Source organism: Ipomoea nil, unplaced genomic scaffold, assembly GCF_001879475.1.
Source record: "Ipomoea nil cultivar Tokyo-kokei standard unplaced genomic scaffold, Asagao_1.1 scaffold0666, whole genome shotgun sequence".
Lineage (NCBI taxonomy): Eukaryota > Viridiplantae > Streptophyta > Magnoliopsida > Solanales > Convolvulaceae > Ipomoea > Ipomoea nil.
In genome coordinates this window covers 1,492,631-1,509,362 of record NW_017617094.1, presented here as the reverse complement: position 1 = coordinate 1,509,362, position 16,732 = coordinate 1,492,631, and the positions used below count along the sequence as shown (strand labels likewise).

The 16,732-nt window shown below is 37.7% G+C and overlaps 1 protein-coding gene across 1 annotated transcript in view; it reads right to left on the bottom strand.

Annotated features, from left to right (window-relative positions):
* The window catches only part of LOC109174883, a 34,488-nt gene extending 19,780 nt beyond the window's left edge, over window positions 1–14,708 (bottom strand). Inside the window, exon 1 of the mRNA XM_019324125.1 lies at window positions 14,264–14,708. Within this exon, the coding sequence (XP_019179670.1) occupies window positions 14,264–14,631 (368 nt within the window). The 5' untranslated portion in view covers window positions 14,632–14,708. The remainder of the gene's footprint in view (window positions 1–14,263) is intronic.
* Window positions 14,709–16,732: the final 2,024 nt, after the last annotated feature.

Sequence of the window (16,732 nt, the reverse complement as noted above, 5' to 3'; positions counted from 1 at the left end):
ATACAAGATTTCAAAAATGAGATCGTCTCTTTCCAACGGACAGATCCTAATTACCAGCTATAAAATGATGAAGATATGAAGACTTGAAAAACACGAACTCACAAACTCAAGAGCAGAAAACACGAAAAAAGAGCTTAATAGAGCATAGAGCAAAAATCTCATTTTGGTACAGAGCATACCAAAAATCTTCAAGTGAGAAGTGAGAAAAGAAAAAGAACTCAGAGAGCTTTAAGAGAAAAATATTCTGAGAGTTCTTAAACAGAGCAAAGCAGAGCATAAAAATCAAGTGCTTTACTTGATACACTCAAAATACTCAGAGCATTCAAGAGAAATCATTCCACAGTGTTTATCTTCATCAAAGAGACCTGCGCATCATTGAAGATCAACTACAGAGTCTCAGAAGTTGGAAGCAAGACAACACTTGTTTTGGAGCAAAACAAGAAAAGGGAGGAAAGTAGCACGGAGCTGTGAAATCCTGGATTGTCACACGGAGCTGTGAGATCCAAAGCAGCAGTGTCGGAGGCACTGGGCGTGATTTGTGCGGGCTTTGTGATCAAAGCACTAGATCACGGGATACGTTTCTACCGGAGTGTGGAAGACGGGGGAAAGTAATGCGGAGTCGTGAAATCCTGGGATAGTAGCGCGGCGACGTGAAACCCGAAGCAGCAGTGTGGTGTCACTGGGCGTGATTAGTGCGGGCTTTGTGATCAAAGCACTAGATTACGGAAATTCATTGTATCTTGGAACCAAGAAGTGGTGGATATAGTGAATTTATCTTGGAGATAAGAGCAAGTGGAGTAGGAGGATTACACCACCTCGCGAACCACTATAATTGTCTTGTGTTCTTTACTGCTTTCTTTACATACTGCTCTTTACTTAATTTCTCTACACGAGATATACTGCTCACACAATCTCACACACACTTTATGTTTATTTAATTCCGCTGTGAACCATACTCTAACAATCTAGTTAAGAGTTTTGGTTTATCTCTGGCTTAGCAATTGTTGTGCTGTGCGGAAAAGTTTGAAAGTCTATTCACCCCCCCCCCCCCCTCTAGAATTTCACCTTACCTCTTTTGGGACCAACACCCTTCCCTTTTGATCTAGACTCGCCCTTAGAGCCTTTGGAGTTTTTCTTTGAACACAGTTGTTTCTCCTCATCAGACTCTCCTTCAATGTAACCTACAAGCTCAGTCTTGCAGTTGTAGGTTCTCCAGAACTCCCGAAGGTCTTTATCCATAGTATGATCATTCTAGGCTTCTAGGGAGAGAAATCCCTTTTTAACAATCAGAGGGGGTTCCTCATTGGGATCAAAAGATCTGGCATCTTCATCAGCAGCTCTTTTGATAAGTTCATCAAAATCCTCACTTTCTGAATCGGTTGAAATGTTCAGAGGATTAATAGGATCATTGCCAGGATTATGACTACCTTGTTCACCTTTTTCTGGATGAGCTCGGGTTCTTCTTGATACTTTCTTGGTGATTGAGACTTTGGGAGCCATTTGAGAAGGGAGGGATGCATTTGAGCAAAACCAATGTCCTCCTTTTATAGCAATTCAAGATGAGAATTAATGTTTTATCCAATGGTTAACCATTAGGAGAGCCTATGGTTCCTGTAGAGCCAATAGGCATTTAGATTTATGCATTCATTGTCATTTTTTAGACAATTAAGAGATAATGCTTTATGACATAATTTCATCTTTGACCCGAAAGTTATCATCTGACATTAAAGATTCAAGGTCAAAAGAGCAATTAGTAACAGCAATAAAAGCAGATAATTTCATTGAAAGGAACCGTGCAGAGGTATTCCAAGCCATATAAATAAAACAAGCAACATTCAGATAAAGCGATAGGGCACGTGAAGCTCTACACGAGTTAACTCATCAGTCACATCAGGCAAATTAGCCTTGTTCGCATATTCGTCCAGTTCCTCTAGAGAGAGGGTAGTCATGTTCGAGTTAGTAGGTGACTGAGAGTGAACCAAAGTGAAGTCTTCATAAGTTTCTTCACTTTGTTGTGGAACTTCAGGAATGGGGTACCAACGAAAGGTGGGTGGATTCGTTGAGTGCTTGTTGGCGCTTTTCAACATCATTATCCTTTCGTTGGCAAGCCGTTTGGCTTGTTCCAAGTGGTATGCCTTCTTTGCCTGAGATTCATTGACAATATTGTCCTGTATCTCTTTTTCTCTAAGTGTTGCTGTGTTGGGCATAGAGTATGTCACATTGACCCTTTCACCGTCTTCTTCCAGCTTGATGATAGTGGCGTTGGGTAATTTGCTGGCTTCCTGGAGATGATGATCTAGACGAATGGCTCTTCTCTCGGCCTCATCAATTTTTCCTTTGCCTTTATTCATTCCTGCAAGCTTTTTTCACTAAAGAACTGAATGTGTGAGTGAGGTTTATGAAGAGAGATTCCAATTTATAGGCACAAATGTTGCGTGCGAATCTTGTTATAATATATTGGATACTGATGCCTTATTTCGTGTTAAAGACGTTATCAGAAGATTCGTGAGAGACGAGAAATTGAAATGATTCATTTAAGAAACGAAATATATTTAAAGATAACAAAAGCACAACTTATCCTTATGGCCCAATGAGGTTTTCATTCCTTTTTCTTTTTGCTGCTAGCTGTGGATTTGAGAGGAGATGGCATTTTTGGAGGAGTGCTTGATGGTGAATAGTCAAAACTATCACTTCGTTCCAACACGCTATCTTCCTTTGCATACCCTATGGTATTGCCGACGGAGTGAAATGACTCTCTTGATTCATTCTCCGTTGGATCTCGTAGAATGTTTTGTATGTGCTGAGAGTATGCACGGAATTTGTTCAGATCCTCCTCATTCACTAGTGGGTCATGGAAAATTTCGGTTTCTTCCTTTCTTGTCTCGGTGATCGTTGTCTTCGTTTCGCTTCCTGTACTCATATCTGCACACACAAAGACAAAAACTAGATCTCTTGTTAATTATGAGAATCTGATGATAACATGTACCTCTTTTTATAGAGACCTTGCGTGTGATAAAGATTGAAATCTTTTGGGTAGAGCACCGAGGAATATTATGAGAATCTTTGCAGATTTGATTCTCAAGGCTTTATGTCATCTCAATCATTCCTATTTCATGTCTTAGAGTAGAGAACCTCGCCTCACTTAAGGGATTCGTGAGTATGTCCGCAAGTTGATCATCAGTGTTGACATACTCAAGAGATATGTCCTTTCTTTCTACATGATCACGAATGAAATGATATTTGATATCAATATGCTTAGTTCGTGAATGTAAAACAGGATTATGTGTGATGGCAATTGCGCTCGTGTTATCGCACTTAATGCTCACTTCTCGTGCATTTATGCCATAATCCTTCAATTGATGTGTCATCCATAGAATTTGAGCACAAAAACTTCCAGCTGCTATGTATTCGGCTTCAGCCGTACTGGTAGCAATAGAATGTTGTTTCTTGCTAAACCATGACACAAGTCTTCCCCCTAGGAACTGGCAAGTTCCTGAGGTACTTTTTCTATCAATTCGACATCTTGCAAAGTCGGCATCCGAATAACCAACAAGATCAAAAGATCATTCTTTCGGGTACCAAAGTCCAACACTTTGCGTCCCTTTAAGATATCTTAAGATCTTTTTAGTTGCACTCAAGTGACTTTTTTCGGTTTAGCTTGAAATCTTGCACATACACCAACAGCAAACGAAATGTCAGGTCTGCTTGCTGTTAGGTATAGAAGAGATCCAATTATACCATGAAAGTTTTTCTGGTCCACATCTTTTCCTTCGTTATCAATGTCCATTCTAAGGGATGTGCTCATAGGAATTTTGACAGATGTTTTTCCATCAATCCCAAATTTTCGGATTAAATCCTTGGTATATTTGGCTTGACTAATGAAAATTCCATCTGAGCATTGCTTTACTTGCAATCCTAGAAAATAGTTTAGTTCTCCCATCATGCTCATTTCAAATTTACCTTGCATAAGGTTTGAGAACTTCTCACATAAGTTAGGGGTTCGTGCTCTCGAAGATGATGTCGTCAACGTAGATTTGTACTAGAAGAATATGGTCATCATCTTTTATACGAAAGAGTGTCTTGTCTACAGCTCCTTTCGTGAAACTACAATTGATAAGAAAGTGTGAGAGCGTATCATACCAAGCTCGTGGAGCTTGTTTTAATCCATAAAGAGCCTTTTTGAGATGATAGACTTTTTCATGTTCATTGTTAACCGCGAAACCAGGCGGTTGATCAACATATACTTCTTCTTCAAGAAGCCCATTTAGGAATGCACTTTTGACATCCATTTGATAGACTTTGAAGTTTTTGTAAGCTGCAAAGGCTAGGAATATTCGTATGGCTTCAAGTCTAGCTACGGGGGCGAAGGTTTCATCAAAATCGATTCCTTCTTCTTGACAATACCCCTTAGCAACAAGACGGGCTTTGTTCATAACAATGAGCCCATCTTCACTCATTTTGTTTCTAAAAACCCATTTCGTTCCAATAACATTCTGATGTGTTGGTCTCGACACAAGTTCCCACACATCATTTCGATCAAACTGATGAAGCTCTTCTTGCATGGCTATTACCCAGTCAGGATCACTTAAGGCTTCTTCTATGGACTTGGGTTCTATTTGTGATAGGAAACAAGCCATCATATTTTCGTGCAGAGAGGCTCTTGTTCGTACACCTTCTTGAACATTTCCAATCACTTGATCCGGATGATGATCTCTTAACCATCTAAGATCGGGTTCAAGAGTATTTAGCTGATTTTGTGCATCCATTTCAGGAATATAAGGAAGCTGAACGTAGATCATAAGTTCGGAAGGTGCTTGAACATCAGGAGTGTCTTGTTGTACGTTGACATTTTCTTGTGTTTTAGTTTCGGGCTCAGAGATCTTCAACTGATATTTCATGTAGGAAGTTAATATATCTTCTTCATCATCTGAAACCTCTTCTTCATTTGATTGAGAGTTTTGACGTGGATTACTTGATGATTCAATACCAGCTGGAATAGATTCCTCAATTACCATCGTTCGTTTATTTAAGACTCTAAAGGCCTTGCTTACTGAGGAATAAGCCATGAACAATCCTTCGTCTGCTCTTTCGTCAAAGGCTCTCAAATGATTCTTTCCATTGTTGTGAATAAAGCACCTACAACCAAAGACATGAAAATAACCAATACTTGGTACTTTACCTTTCCATAGTTCATATAGGGTTTTGTTGTAAGATTTGTTGATTAAGGATCTGTTTTGTGTATAGCATGTTGTGTTTATGGCTTCGGCCCAAAATCGCTTTGGTAAGCCTGAATGTGCGATCATAGTTCGTGCTGCTTCTTTCAGGGTTCTGTTTCTCCTTTCGGCTACTCCATTTTGTTGAGGAGTTTGTGCTGACGAGAGTTGATGAAAGATTCCATTCTGTGCACAGAATTCTTTTATGATCTTGTTTACAAACTCAGTTCCTTGATCTGATCTTATCCGAATGATTTTGACTTCTTTTTCTGTCTGAAGTTGCCTCAAGAGATTGGGGAGAACGACTTCTGTTTCGTTCTTTTTCTTCAAGAAAAGCACCCAAGTATATCTCGTGTGATCATCTACTATGACGAGAGTATACTTTCTTCCACTTAGACTTGCTGGATCAACTGGTCCGAAGAGATCCATGTGTAGAAGACTTAATGAACGAGAGTTTGCATCCACATCTTTGGACTTGAAGGATGATTTGATTTGTTTTCCCTTTTGACACGCTTCACAAATTTTGTCTTTTATGTAGGATGCTTCAGGTAGTCCTCTCACAAGAATTTTCTTCGCAAGTTTGTTGATTGTTTTCAGATTTAGATGACTCAACTTGTTGTGCCATTCTTGACTGAGATCTTCATTGCTTTTAGCCACAAAACAAATGTTAGCATTAGAAGAATTCCACGAGATTACGTACATATTTTTCTTTCGTTGACCAGTTAACGCGGTCTTGCCATTCTTCGTGTTCATGATTTTACACTCGTTTTTAGAGAATTCGACTTTGTAGCCTTTGTCGCAAAATTGGCTTGTGCTTAGGAGATTGAACTTTAGTCCATCAACATATGATACATCTTGTATGGTTATTCCCTGTTTGATGATGTCTCATTTTCCACGAGTCTTGCCACTGTTTTCTCCTCCAAATATGACTTTAGGTCCATCTACTTCTTTGAAGTTGCTCAACATTGCTTTGTCACCAGTCATATGTCTTGAGCATCCACTATCAACATACCATATGACTTGTTCGTCCTCATCCTCGTCAGCCATAAGGCATAGATCTTTTGACTCTTGGCTGAACAGGCATAGCAGTCCTTTTTCCTCTTTAGTGCTTTCGTCGTCTGAACTTGAGCTTGAGGAACTGCATTCGGCCTCAACAGTATCAGGAGTTTCGTTCACTACCATAGCCTTTCTTCTTCTTTCGTTTCTGGAGCTTGATGATTCCGGCGTGTCATTTCTTTTGTATCTCTCTCCAGTCTCCTTGGATGGGCTTTTGGTAGCGTTGCTGTCTTGATGTTTGCTTACTATTGGGTGAGGACAGTTGGCCTTGAAGTGTCCTGGTTTCCGACAGTTGTAGCACAGCAATTGCGAGTCTGAATTTTCTGGCTTTGAGGTTTGAGGTGAACTTTCGTGTTGCTTTCGGTGGCCCGAACGATGAGAGTCTTGAAAGTTGTTCTTCCTCATGAACCTCTTCATCTTCCTAACAAATAGGGCATACTGTTCATCAGATAAAAATTCACAAGAGTTAGATTTTGACTTGTTAGATGTTGTTGCTTGTTGGTTGGCCACGAGAGCTACATTTCTCGTTTCTGATTCTTCGACATCTTTCGGTTCATGTTCAAACTCGTACGCCTTAAGATCATTGAAAATCTTAGCTGTGCTCGTCGTTTTCATGTCTCGGTTGTCTCTCATTGCGATGACCTTCATTTCCCAAGACTTTGGCAGACCACAAAGAATCTTCAGATTCTTTTCTTTCTTAGTCAGTTCCTTCCCGAGATCTGACAGATCTCCCATGAGTCTGGTGAACCTTAGTTCCATGTCCATGATCGTTTCATTTGGCAACATTTTGAAGTCTTCAAACTTCTTCATAGCCACAGTCAGTTTGTTATCCTTTTCCTGTTCATAACCTTCTCCTAGATTCATCAGAACGTTCCATATTTCCATGGCATTTTTGCATTTTCGGACTCTGGGGAACAAAGAATCGTCGAGGGAGTTGTAGAGGATGTTTCGTGCTACATTGTCCAGGTTTGCCCTTGTCCTTTCTTCTGAGGTATATTGATCTTTTGGCTTCGGTATCATCTGCTCAGCACCGGCTCCTTGAGCTGCGGCTTGTGTGTTCGCCATCATGACTGTGATTGGTCCAGTTGTTATGACGTCTCACATCTCGTCATGTATGGAGCAGAGGAGGGCCTGCATTCTTATCTTCCAGTCATCAAATTTTGAGAGGCTAAAAGCAAGCTACTTAGAGCGGTTAGCATGATCCTTTTCCATTTTGCAAAAGAGTTTGTGCAAAGCTGAAAAATGCAAGTTTTCAGAGATTTGATAAGGGATCTACCAGGCAGTAAATGCAAAGCCTTTACCGTTCAAGGTATTTAGCTTTGATACCACTTGTTGGTCCCGGTAGAGTTGTAGCGAGAGTCTAGAGGGGGGGGGGGGGGGGTGAATAAACTCTTTTCGTGTTTTGCCGAAAAACAACCTTTCGGTGTTTTGGTGCAGCGGAAATGTTAAGTTCGTTTACTTGCTTTGCACGGGTTCTCGTTATTAGGAAACTTTCATGAGAAATGATATGATGCAGGAAATGAATAAAGTAAATGAGAGGATAAGGAGACGAGAGTTTTTATAGTGGTTCGGCCAACTTTACCTACTCCACTCTTCTTCCACAACTTATAGAAGGATTGCACTACCACTCGTTAGTACAATTACACAAAGACTTCCTTGATCACTAAGCCGGACAGCCTTTGTAGGTTTTTCAACTCCGCGAGTTTACTCCGCCTCTATCAACGTCTTCTTCAGAGTTGAGGTTGGTAGAATATGATTTCTGATTTCTCCAACGTGATGAATTCTTGGCTGATGAGGAATGTTTGCTTCGTACAAGTTGCAAGACTTCTTTAAGGTGTAAGATGAGTACCAATGAATTTCTTCAAGTATCTTTGCACCTTAACACTGGTTCACAAAAGCTTGAGAGAGCAGAGAGCGTTTAAGAGCTTTTTCTTATAGATAGATCGAGTGATAAGAACCAGCACCTTCTTAGTTGGTGAAGGTGGGTTTATATAGGTGAGGAAAAATTCATCCGTTGGAGGGAGATGAATTTTTAAACCTATTGTCCAGTGGGTAAGGACCGGGGAGCTTCCCGCATTAAATGCTCCATTAATGAGGTTGTACCTTGTAGCCGTTGATGGCATAGAGAGCCTTAGGGTTTTGTCCTTTAGCTTCAGGAAATAGTACATCTTCATTTAATGTTCCTTGGTATGCGTGTCCCACAAGTTGAGGTCCTTTTGTTCCTAGGATGTTGTCAAGTCAGACAGTGGAGACATTCTTCTTGCTATTCATGAGAAGGAATGTCTTGAAGGATTGTCATCAATAAGACTGTCCTTTCGTACTCAATGACAACTCCTGGTAAACTCTCGTTGCAGTTGCTTCATGCTTCGTGTCTTCTTTAGTCTTGATAACCCTAACAACTAAGCACAACTCGTCTTCGTGTGTGTGACTAGCTTAACACGAATTACATGTGAGTTATGGCAACTTTCGTCTAGGACGAAAGCGGCGATTGAAAGTAATAACGGTTAGGGGTCTACTTCCTAGGTTACATTGGTATCATCAAAATCCTAATACAAGTGTTCCTAACAATTTCCCCCTTTTTGATGATGCCAAAACCTATACTCTTCTTATAAGGCTGATAAAAGGTTTCATAACGGATTTTCTATTACAAGTCAGCCATACTCGAGAGTTTACAAGTCTTTTCTAGATAAATGCAAATAATAAGTAAGACAAAGACAAGTAACTCAGACAAGTGACACGAGATGTGTAACAACGAGTACTTTATATAAGGATAAAGATCATTACAAAAACTTTTTAAGAAAGACATAAAGAAGAGCATCTTACATATCTAGAAGATTCGACTTATGTAGCTTAGCTTCTTTTCGTTCACGAATGTCCCTTTCCTCTTGCTGTTTGAGCATTCTGTCGGTGTCGATCTCCTTGTTGATTCGTTCTCTGAAGATCTTGATTGGATTTGTCTTGACTAGATCTTCGTATTTTCCTCGAATGTTGAGACTTATGTAATTGTTGTAAGCCTCGCGAATGTTTGCTCCTGCAATTATTCCAGCCTTCCACCATGAGATGAGTTCGAAGGAATTCATTCCTTCTTTGTAGCTTTTTCCAGACTCGGCATGCACTTTGAAAGCTGCATTGTAGATGACACCATGCTCAGAGTGTTTGTTTACTTTCGTGAGATCTTCAATAAGCTTCTTTACTCTTTCTCTTTCCTCCAGTTCATGCTCTCTCTTTCGGGCTTCTTCTTCGTGTTTCTCCCATAGTTCTCTGTTTTGTCTCTTGATTCTTTCGTTTTGGGTGCTTATGTGATGTTGTCTAGTGTGATTGTCCTTTGTCTTCAGCCAGATAGGGACATTGCAACCCTCAAAACGTTTTCCACTGCCTTCTTCATAAGGTCTGTACTCCACAAAGTTTCCTACGCCATCCATAGTTACCTTGTTGTCCTTCATGAGTTTCTGCCTTCGGTTTGTCTTTTCTCTCTTGGAGAGCCCAGCGAATACAAATTCAAACTTCAAATACAAATTCAAACTTTGATCTCTTCTTTCAAATACTCCTACTGAACTAGTGATTTTACCCGCGAACTCTCCCAAACTAAACTGCTATATATCAATGGTGGCGCCAAATACAAATACCCCACCCTCTCTCCCTTCATTCCTCGTCTTCCCCAAACTCAAAACAAACTGCACATTCATCCATGGCTTTCACCTCTTCGACCCCACTCCTTGGTTCCTCAATCCGAACAACTGGAAGAAGAACACTCTCATCGTGGTTTTCCCAGCCCCAAACTAGGATCGGAGCCAAGCCCAGTCCTCTGAAGATTGGCGCTAACCTAGAGTATGCAAAGAAAGAAGAAATAGTTATAGTGGGATGCGGGATTGCTGGGCTTGCAACTGCAGTTTCGCTTCATAGGCTTGGGATCCGAAGCCGGGTTCTGGAACAGGCTGAGTCTCTGAGGACTGGCGGGATCTCTCTCAGCTTGTCCAAGAATGGGTGGAAGGTGTTGGACGCCATTGGAGTCGGCAATAATGTCAGAACCCAGTTTCTGGAGATTCAAGTGTAGGTCATCGATGATGTTAATTAAAGCTATGAATCATATCGCTACCTCTTTTAAACGCGTATTTCTATTTGGTAACATAATTAGCTTATCAATCTCACTTATTTAACTACTATTAATTATTTGATTAATTAGTTTTTTCTTTTAAAACCTTAAAATTTAAAAGAATTACTCAAAATGGATTTTCGATCAACTTTTTTAAAAAATTATTTTTCATGTAATCAACTATTAACAAACAACTAATTTATCAAACTTCTTTTTACAATCAGCAGCCATGATTAAGAAAATCGTTAGGCGCCCATCAGGCACTCAGAGAGCGTAAAGATGGCAACGGGGCGAGACGGGAGCGGCGCACACACACACACGACCGCACTGACCGCATGAGAAGGCGCGGGCGCACCTAAACTTGGCACCAACACGAATCCTCAAATACACCACAGTAAGGTTAATAATGCACCAATAACAAACATAAAACACACAACACTATGATTTGATATATTCTGGTGCCCAATGACGACTTTAACCTTGCAGGCGTAGTGTGAGAACGTGCGCGAAAATATCGGAAAAGCCTTGATGAATGTGATTCATTGGATTTATCTAATCTAAAGGCCTACAATTAACCGCACCGCCGCACCTAAGTGCACTGCCGCACTTGAACCTTCCTCTCTCTCTCTCTCTCTCTCTCTCTCTCTCTCTCTCTCTCTCTCTATATATATATATATATATATATATATATATATATATATATATATATATATATATATATATATATATATATATATATATATATATATATATATAATCGCACTCAGGTGCGAATGCTTCGCCCAGGCGCGAAATAAGAATGGATTCTGTCCGTCCATGTGTTCAGATCTAATGTCACCCGAGTTACTAAACATTATAAACCACATCCCAGACGAGACGCTTATAAGAAGCCCCTTCGTTGATCGTTGGCTGTAGCCAGCGATAAGCCCTCCCGCTTCTTCCGGGAGGGTTGTGCTGGTGGGCAATGCATGAAACCCAATCTCGGGCAGGGGGTGTGCCGCGTGCTGTGCGCTCAGCGCTCGAGGACTCCATAGTTCTGTCCAAGAAGCTTGCAGAGGCAATCAAGTCCAAGAAGAAGAATGGTTCTGTGGAAGAGGCATTCAGAGAGTATGAAAGGGAGAGGTGGCCAAGGATTTTCCCATTAACCATTAAGGCATATGTTGCAGGAGCATTCTTGCAGTGTGATAATCCACTTGTTTGTTCTCTCAGGAGCAATGTGGTTGTGCCTAAGCTGCTGAAACTTGGACCAATGTTTAAACATACAAATTTTGAATGTGAGACTCTGTAGAGAAACTGGGGTATTTAGTTAAGTTAACTACATTTTGATGTCTTAGAATGAAGCTAAGCATATGTTATTATAGCAGGTTTTTGTTACACAATAAGCCATGTTGTTGGCAGATTTTTAGTTTCCTCTATTCATAACTCTTTTTCTTGCTAGGGATTTCATTTCTAGGACAGGTCGTATTGAATGCGATATTGTCCATTTCTCGCTTTGTTTTATGTACTATTAGCTGATAATATAATGTCTAGAATGGTTTAATTATATTTCTGGTTTTATCAAAAAGTCGGTTTATTGTCAAATTAATACATTTTACAATATGACTTTTCAAATGCTTAGAATGTATTTACAATAATAATGACCATTGAAATTTCAAGTTCAAGTTATGTTTACAATCAACAAGCTAAAAACAACAAATTTTATTTGTTCTAGTCAACGTTAAGTCTAGAATGGGAGATGGTACTGAATAGTTGGACTTAATAATTTTTAAAAAATTTTGCATGAGGTGTCATACAACGACAACCCAAACAATGAAAAATTGTAATTTTGGTCTTGATACATATTTAGAGCATCACCATTAGAAGTTTGTGGTGTGGTTTTTTGAGAAAGCAAGCTTATGTGGAGGAAAGAGGGTGATGAGAGAGAAAAAAAAAAATCTCCCTACAAGACATTGATTTTTATCAGACTTGTGAGACTCACCAAAATCTCTTTTTTTTTTTTTTTAATTTTTTTTTATCCTGGTTGCGTGAAGCGCAACCCAGCGCCCCGTCGTGCGCGTTAATGATGCTTTTCAACTTTGTTTTGTTTTTTTTTTTTTCCCTTTTTCTTTTTCCTCACATCTTCTTCTTCCTAATGCAAAAACTCTTCAAAAACTACAATTATTGGGGGATGCCCCTTAGTGACTTTATTTTGGGCATGGCTAATTTTCATCTTTTAATTCTTTTTACAAAGTGACAATTTTGTTCTTTTAGATTAAGGGTAAGGACAAGTCCAAACCACCAGTATTACTTACTTTGCACAATAGTGTCACACGAGCTGGGTGAACCAAAACAATCCTCCAACAAAATACTCATTATACTTATTTTTAACAAAGTGACAACTTTATTCCTCGGATTAACAAGGATGATTGTTTTTATTACATTTGAATAACAATCTTTTAATGGGTGTAGGTCATTTTTAGTGTCAATGACTACAATTTGATGGTTTTTGATAATGGACCAAGATAATCAATAGGTTACTTTCACGTATAGTACCTTTATTATGTATATTAGTTTTTTTACGTGCTTTGCGCAAATGAAATAATGCTCAATAATTATTTTAAATAAGTATTTCAAAGTATATCAATGCAATATTATATCAGAGATGTTCATGCATAGGTAAATAAATATTGAATTTGTTTATTTAAATTGGTAATTTAAAGTATATAAATGCAAGATAATATATGAGCGATTGATTTTATTGTCACTAAAATAAATATTTACAATTTTGTAATAACGCTAGTCTAAATACTAATCTAAAAATGATAAATACTAATTTTGGTTTAAATTTCTCTAATTCTTCTTAATTCTCTTTTGGGTAGCATTGTCATTGTCTTCATCTTCAGTACATGTCCTATTTTTTTATTGGTAGTGTGTCATGTGCAATTGGGTTACTGGTGGTAGCATATATAGATGGATTCATCGTGTATAAAATACTTGGTAAATAAATATATATAACATATTTTGTACTATAACTTTGATATTTAATTACAAGATAATAATGTAAAAAGAAGGCAATGGACAATGTAGTGAATATATAATAAATTAATAAATTTGAAGGTAATGAATCTTTGAATTGTAGAAAATAAAGATAATATAAATAATGAAATTATATCTCTTCTTTTTTTTTTTATAATGAATAATTTTTTAAAATAAAGGCATTATAGACATCTAGTTCTAAATTAATTAAATGCATATGTATTATTTTTTGTTGTATCTACTAATTTATTTAATTTAATAAGAGTAATAAAGTAGCGTACATACTTTTCATCAACAATAATAAAATCATTGATTTTTTTTTTAATTTACATTCGTTGTTGAGACAAATTGTTTTGAGAGTTTGTCAATGACAATTGTTACAATTCCTGTAAATAGAGGATGATAATAAATAATTCAAAATATATAGTTACAATAGATATTGTTATAATGATATAGTAAAAATTAACTTACAAATTTCTTTAGAAGTTTTCATGCATTGATAAAATTATGATGTGTAAACTTGTTCAATTGGAGTTAGTGGGATGTCAACATTGTCAATTCGATAGAAAATTTGATTCTCAAATTGCTTAAAATTTTGTCAATTAAACCCTTTTAGAGATCAAATTAACGAAATTTTAAAAATGTGAAAATCACCATTTTGGTTTCTAAAATGGTTTAATTGACGAAATTTTAAATAATTCGAGGATCAAATTAGTTGAAATTGAAATTTAGGAACCATATTGACAGTTGAAAAACAATTGAAGGACCAAAATATTGATTATAAAATACACGAGAGTCAAAATTGTAATATTGTGATTATTGAGTCAATAGTACCAATAGTGTGTAAACTTAGCTAGCCTGTTTTGGTGGTATAGAAAGGACTTACCCTTGAATTTCAAGAAAGTGAGGTCTGACACTATTACCGACTCCAATGGCGTCCAACACCTTCCACCCATTCTTGGACAAGCCGAGCGAGGTCCCACCAGTCCTCAGAGACTCAGCCTGCTCCAGCACCCGGCTTCGGATCCCAAGCTTCTGAAGCGAAACTGCAGTTGCAAGCCCAGCAATCCCCGCTCCCACTATAACTATATCCTCCTCTTTCGCATCTAGATTAGCGGCAATCGGAGGACTGGGTTTGGCTCTGATCCTAGTTTGAGGGTGGGAAGACGACGAGAATTTTCTTGTTCGGAGACGAAACGATGTCCGGATTGAGGAATAGTGAAGGAGTTGGGTTGAAGAAGTGAAAGCCGCCATGAATGTGCAGTTTGAGTTTGGGGAAGACGAGTGGCGGATAATGAAGGGAGAGAGAGAGCGTGGGATATTTGTATTTGGCGCCACCATTAATAATATCTTCTTATCTCAAAAGTTGAATCTCAAATCCTAAGGATTTACATTCCGCCTCGACCAAACATTTAATCTGAGGTAATTATTATGACTCAATAGTTTAGTAGACAGAGTTAACTATTGATGCATCGTGTGTACAAGGGATCTTTTCACTTTAAACATAATTTTCACATTATGAACGTAAAATTTGAATCTTAAATTTTTTAACGACGGTAAATTGAATCATTAAAGTAAACTCGGCACCTTCATTAATAATATCTGTTAGGAGAAATGCAATGGCGGCCGAACTTCTTCTTACGTGTCAACAGCACTTTCTCATTATTTTGACCGATGACAACACATGCAAGAATATTCAACTGAGTACAAATTTGAAGGAGGAAAAACTTATTTTTATTGTATATAGGAAAAGGAAAATATTTGGTGTACTTCTATTTTAAATTTTAACTTGTATTTCTTCTTATATGTTTTTAATATAGACATTTTTCTATGAATTTATATGATAAAAATAATCAATTCTAATTTGTCATCTCAGGGAGTATAAATGAAGGAGTAAAACTCATAGGGAAATGATACATGATTTGTAGGGAGTAAACATCTTGAAAAATGATTGAAATATGCATATAGGAGTATGCATTTTCCAAAATGTTTGTCTTCATTTTTTTGACTAAAATATGTAAAGGACGTTTGGGACATGCGTTTTAGGTCTATCCCAAACGTCCTTGTCAATATTTTTTTTTAGAGGTAACCTCAAACGCAAGTATGACTTACATTTGAGGTATCGTATACCTCAGACGCATTTAGGGAATGCGTCTGAACTATACTTGTAGTATACAATAATACGCATCTGCGAAATGCGTTCAACGTAGTATAGGTTAAACTCAACTGCCGCATGCGTTTAAGATACTGGTAGCTGCCGGGGTCAGGCGACGTGATTATATACGGACTTCGAGAGTATATACAGTAATACGCAACTACCAGATGCATTTGATGTATTATACGTTAAACGCAACTGTCGCATGCGTTTAAGATACCGATAGCCGCCGGGGTCCGGCGATGTGTGATTATATATGGACTCCGAGAGTATATACAGTAATACGCAATTACCAGATGCGTTTGATGTATTATACGTTAAACGCAACTGCCACATGCGTTTTAGTTACAGGTACAGCGCCGGCCTCCGGCGAAGTGAATAACGCATGTTCGAAACGCGTTCCGAACCACATTTGTCCATTTTTGTTTTGCCCAATTTTGAGTTTGTGTTGCAATGGTCCGGTTGGTGAATGTTTTACGTATGGTGTCCATCATCTCCAACCCAAAACCCTCCAATTCTGCACCAAAAGGAATATTTCCGGCATATTCTTACATCAAATTTTTTCATCTCCAACACATTTACACCAAATTGTATTCCTACACTAAAATAATTTATATTGTCATACATTAAATGAAAAGTTTATATTTATACTTTTATTATATTAATATAACATATAGTTGTAATTTGCCATAATTTAAGGGGGTGTTTGGTTGGATGGAAAACATTTTCCATAAAGTGAAGAAAAATGATGTTTTATGTTGTTTGGTTGGATGGAAAACATTTTCCATTGGAAAAAGTTTTCCTTGAGAATTAGGAAAACAAATTCCTAGCTCATCCTAGGTATTTTGTTTTCCATGGAATACTAATATGACAATTTTACCCTCATCATTCTTTATTAATTACTCTTATTATTATTATTATTATTATTATTATTATTATTATTATTATTATTATTATTATTATTATTATTATTATTATTATTATTATTATTATTATTATTATTATTATGATTATTATTATTATTATTATTGTGTAGGGTTATATTTGTCATTATACACATTATTCCTTACAATTCCAAACTCAACCAAACAATGGAATTCATATTCCCAGTAATTTCTTTTCCACCAACCAAACAATGGAATCTATTTTCTTGGAATTTATTTTCCATGGAATTTCAATTCCATTTCCCTTCAAATATTT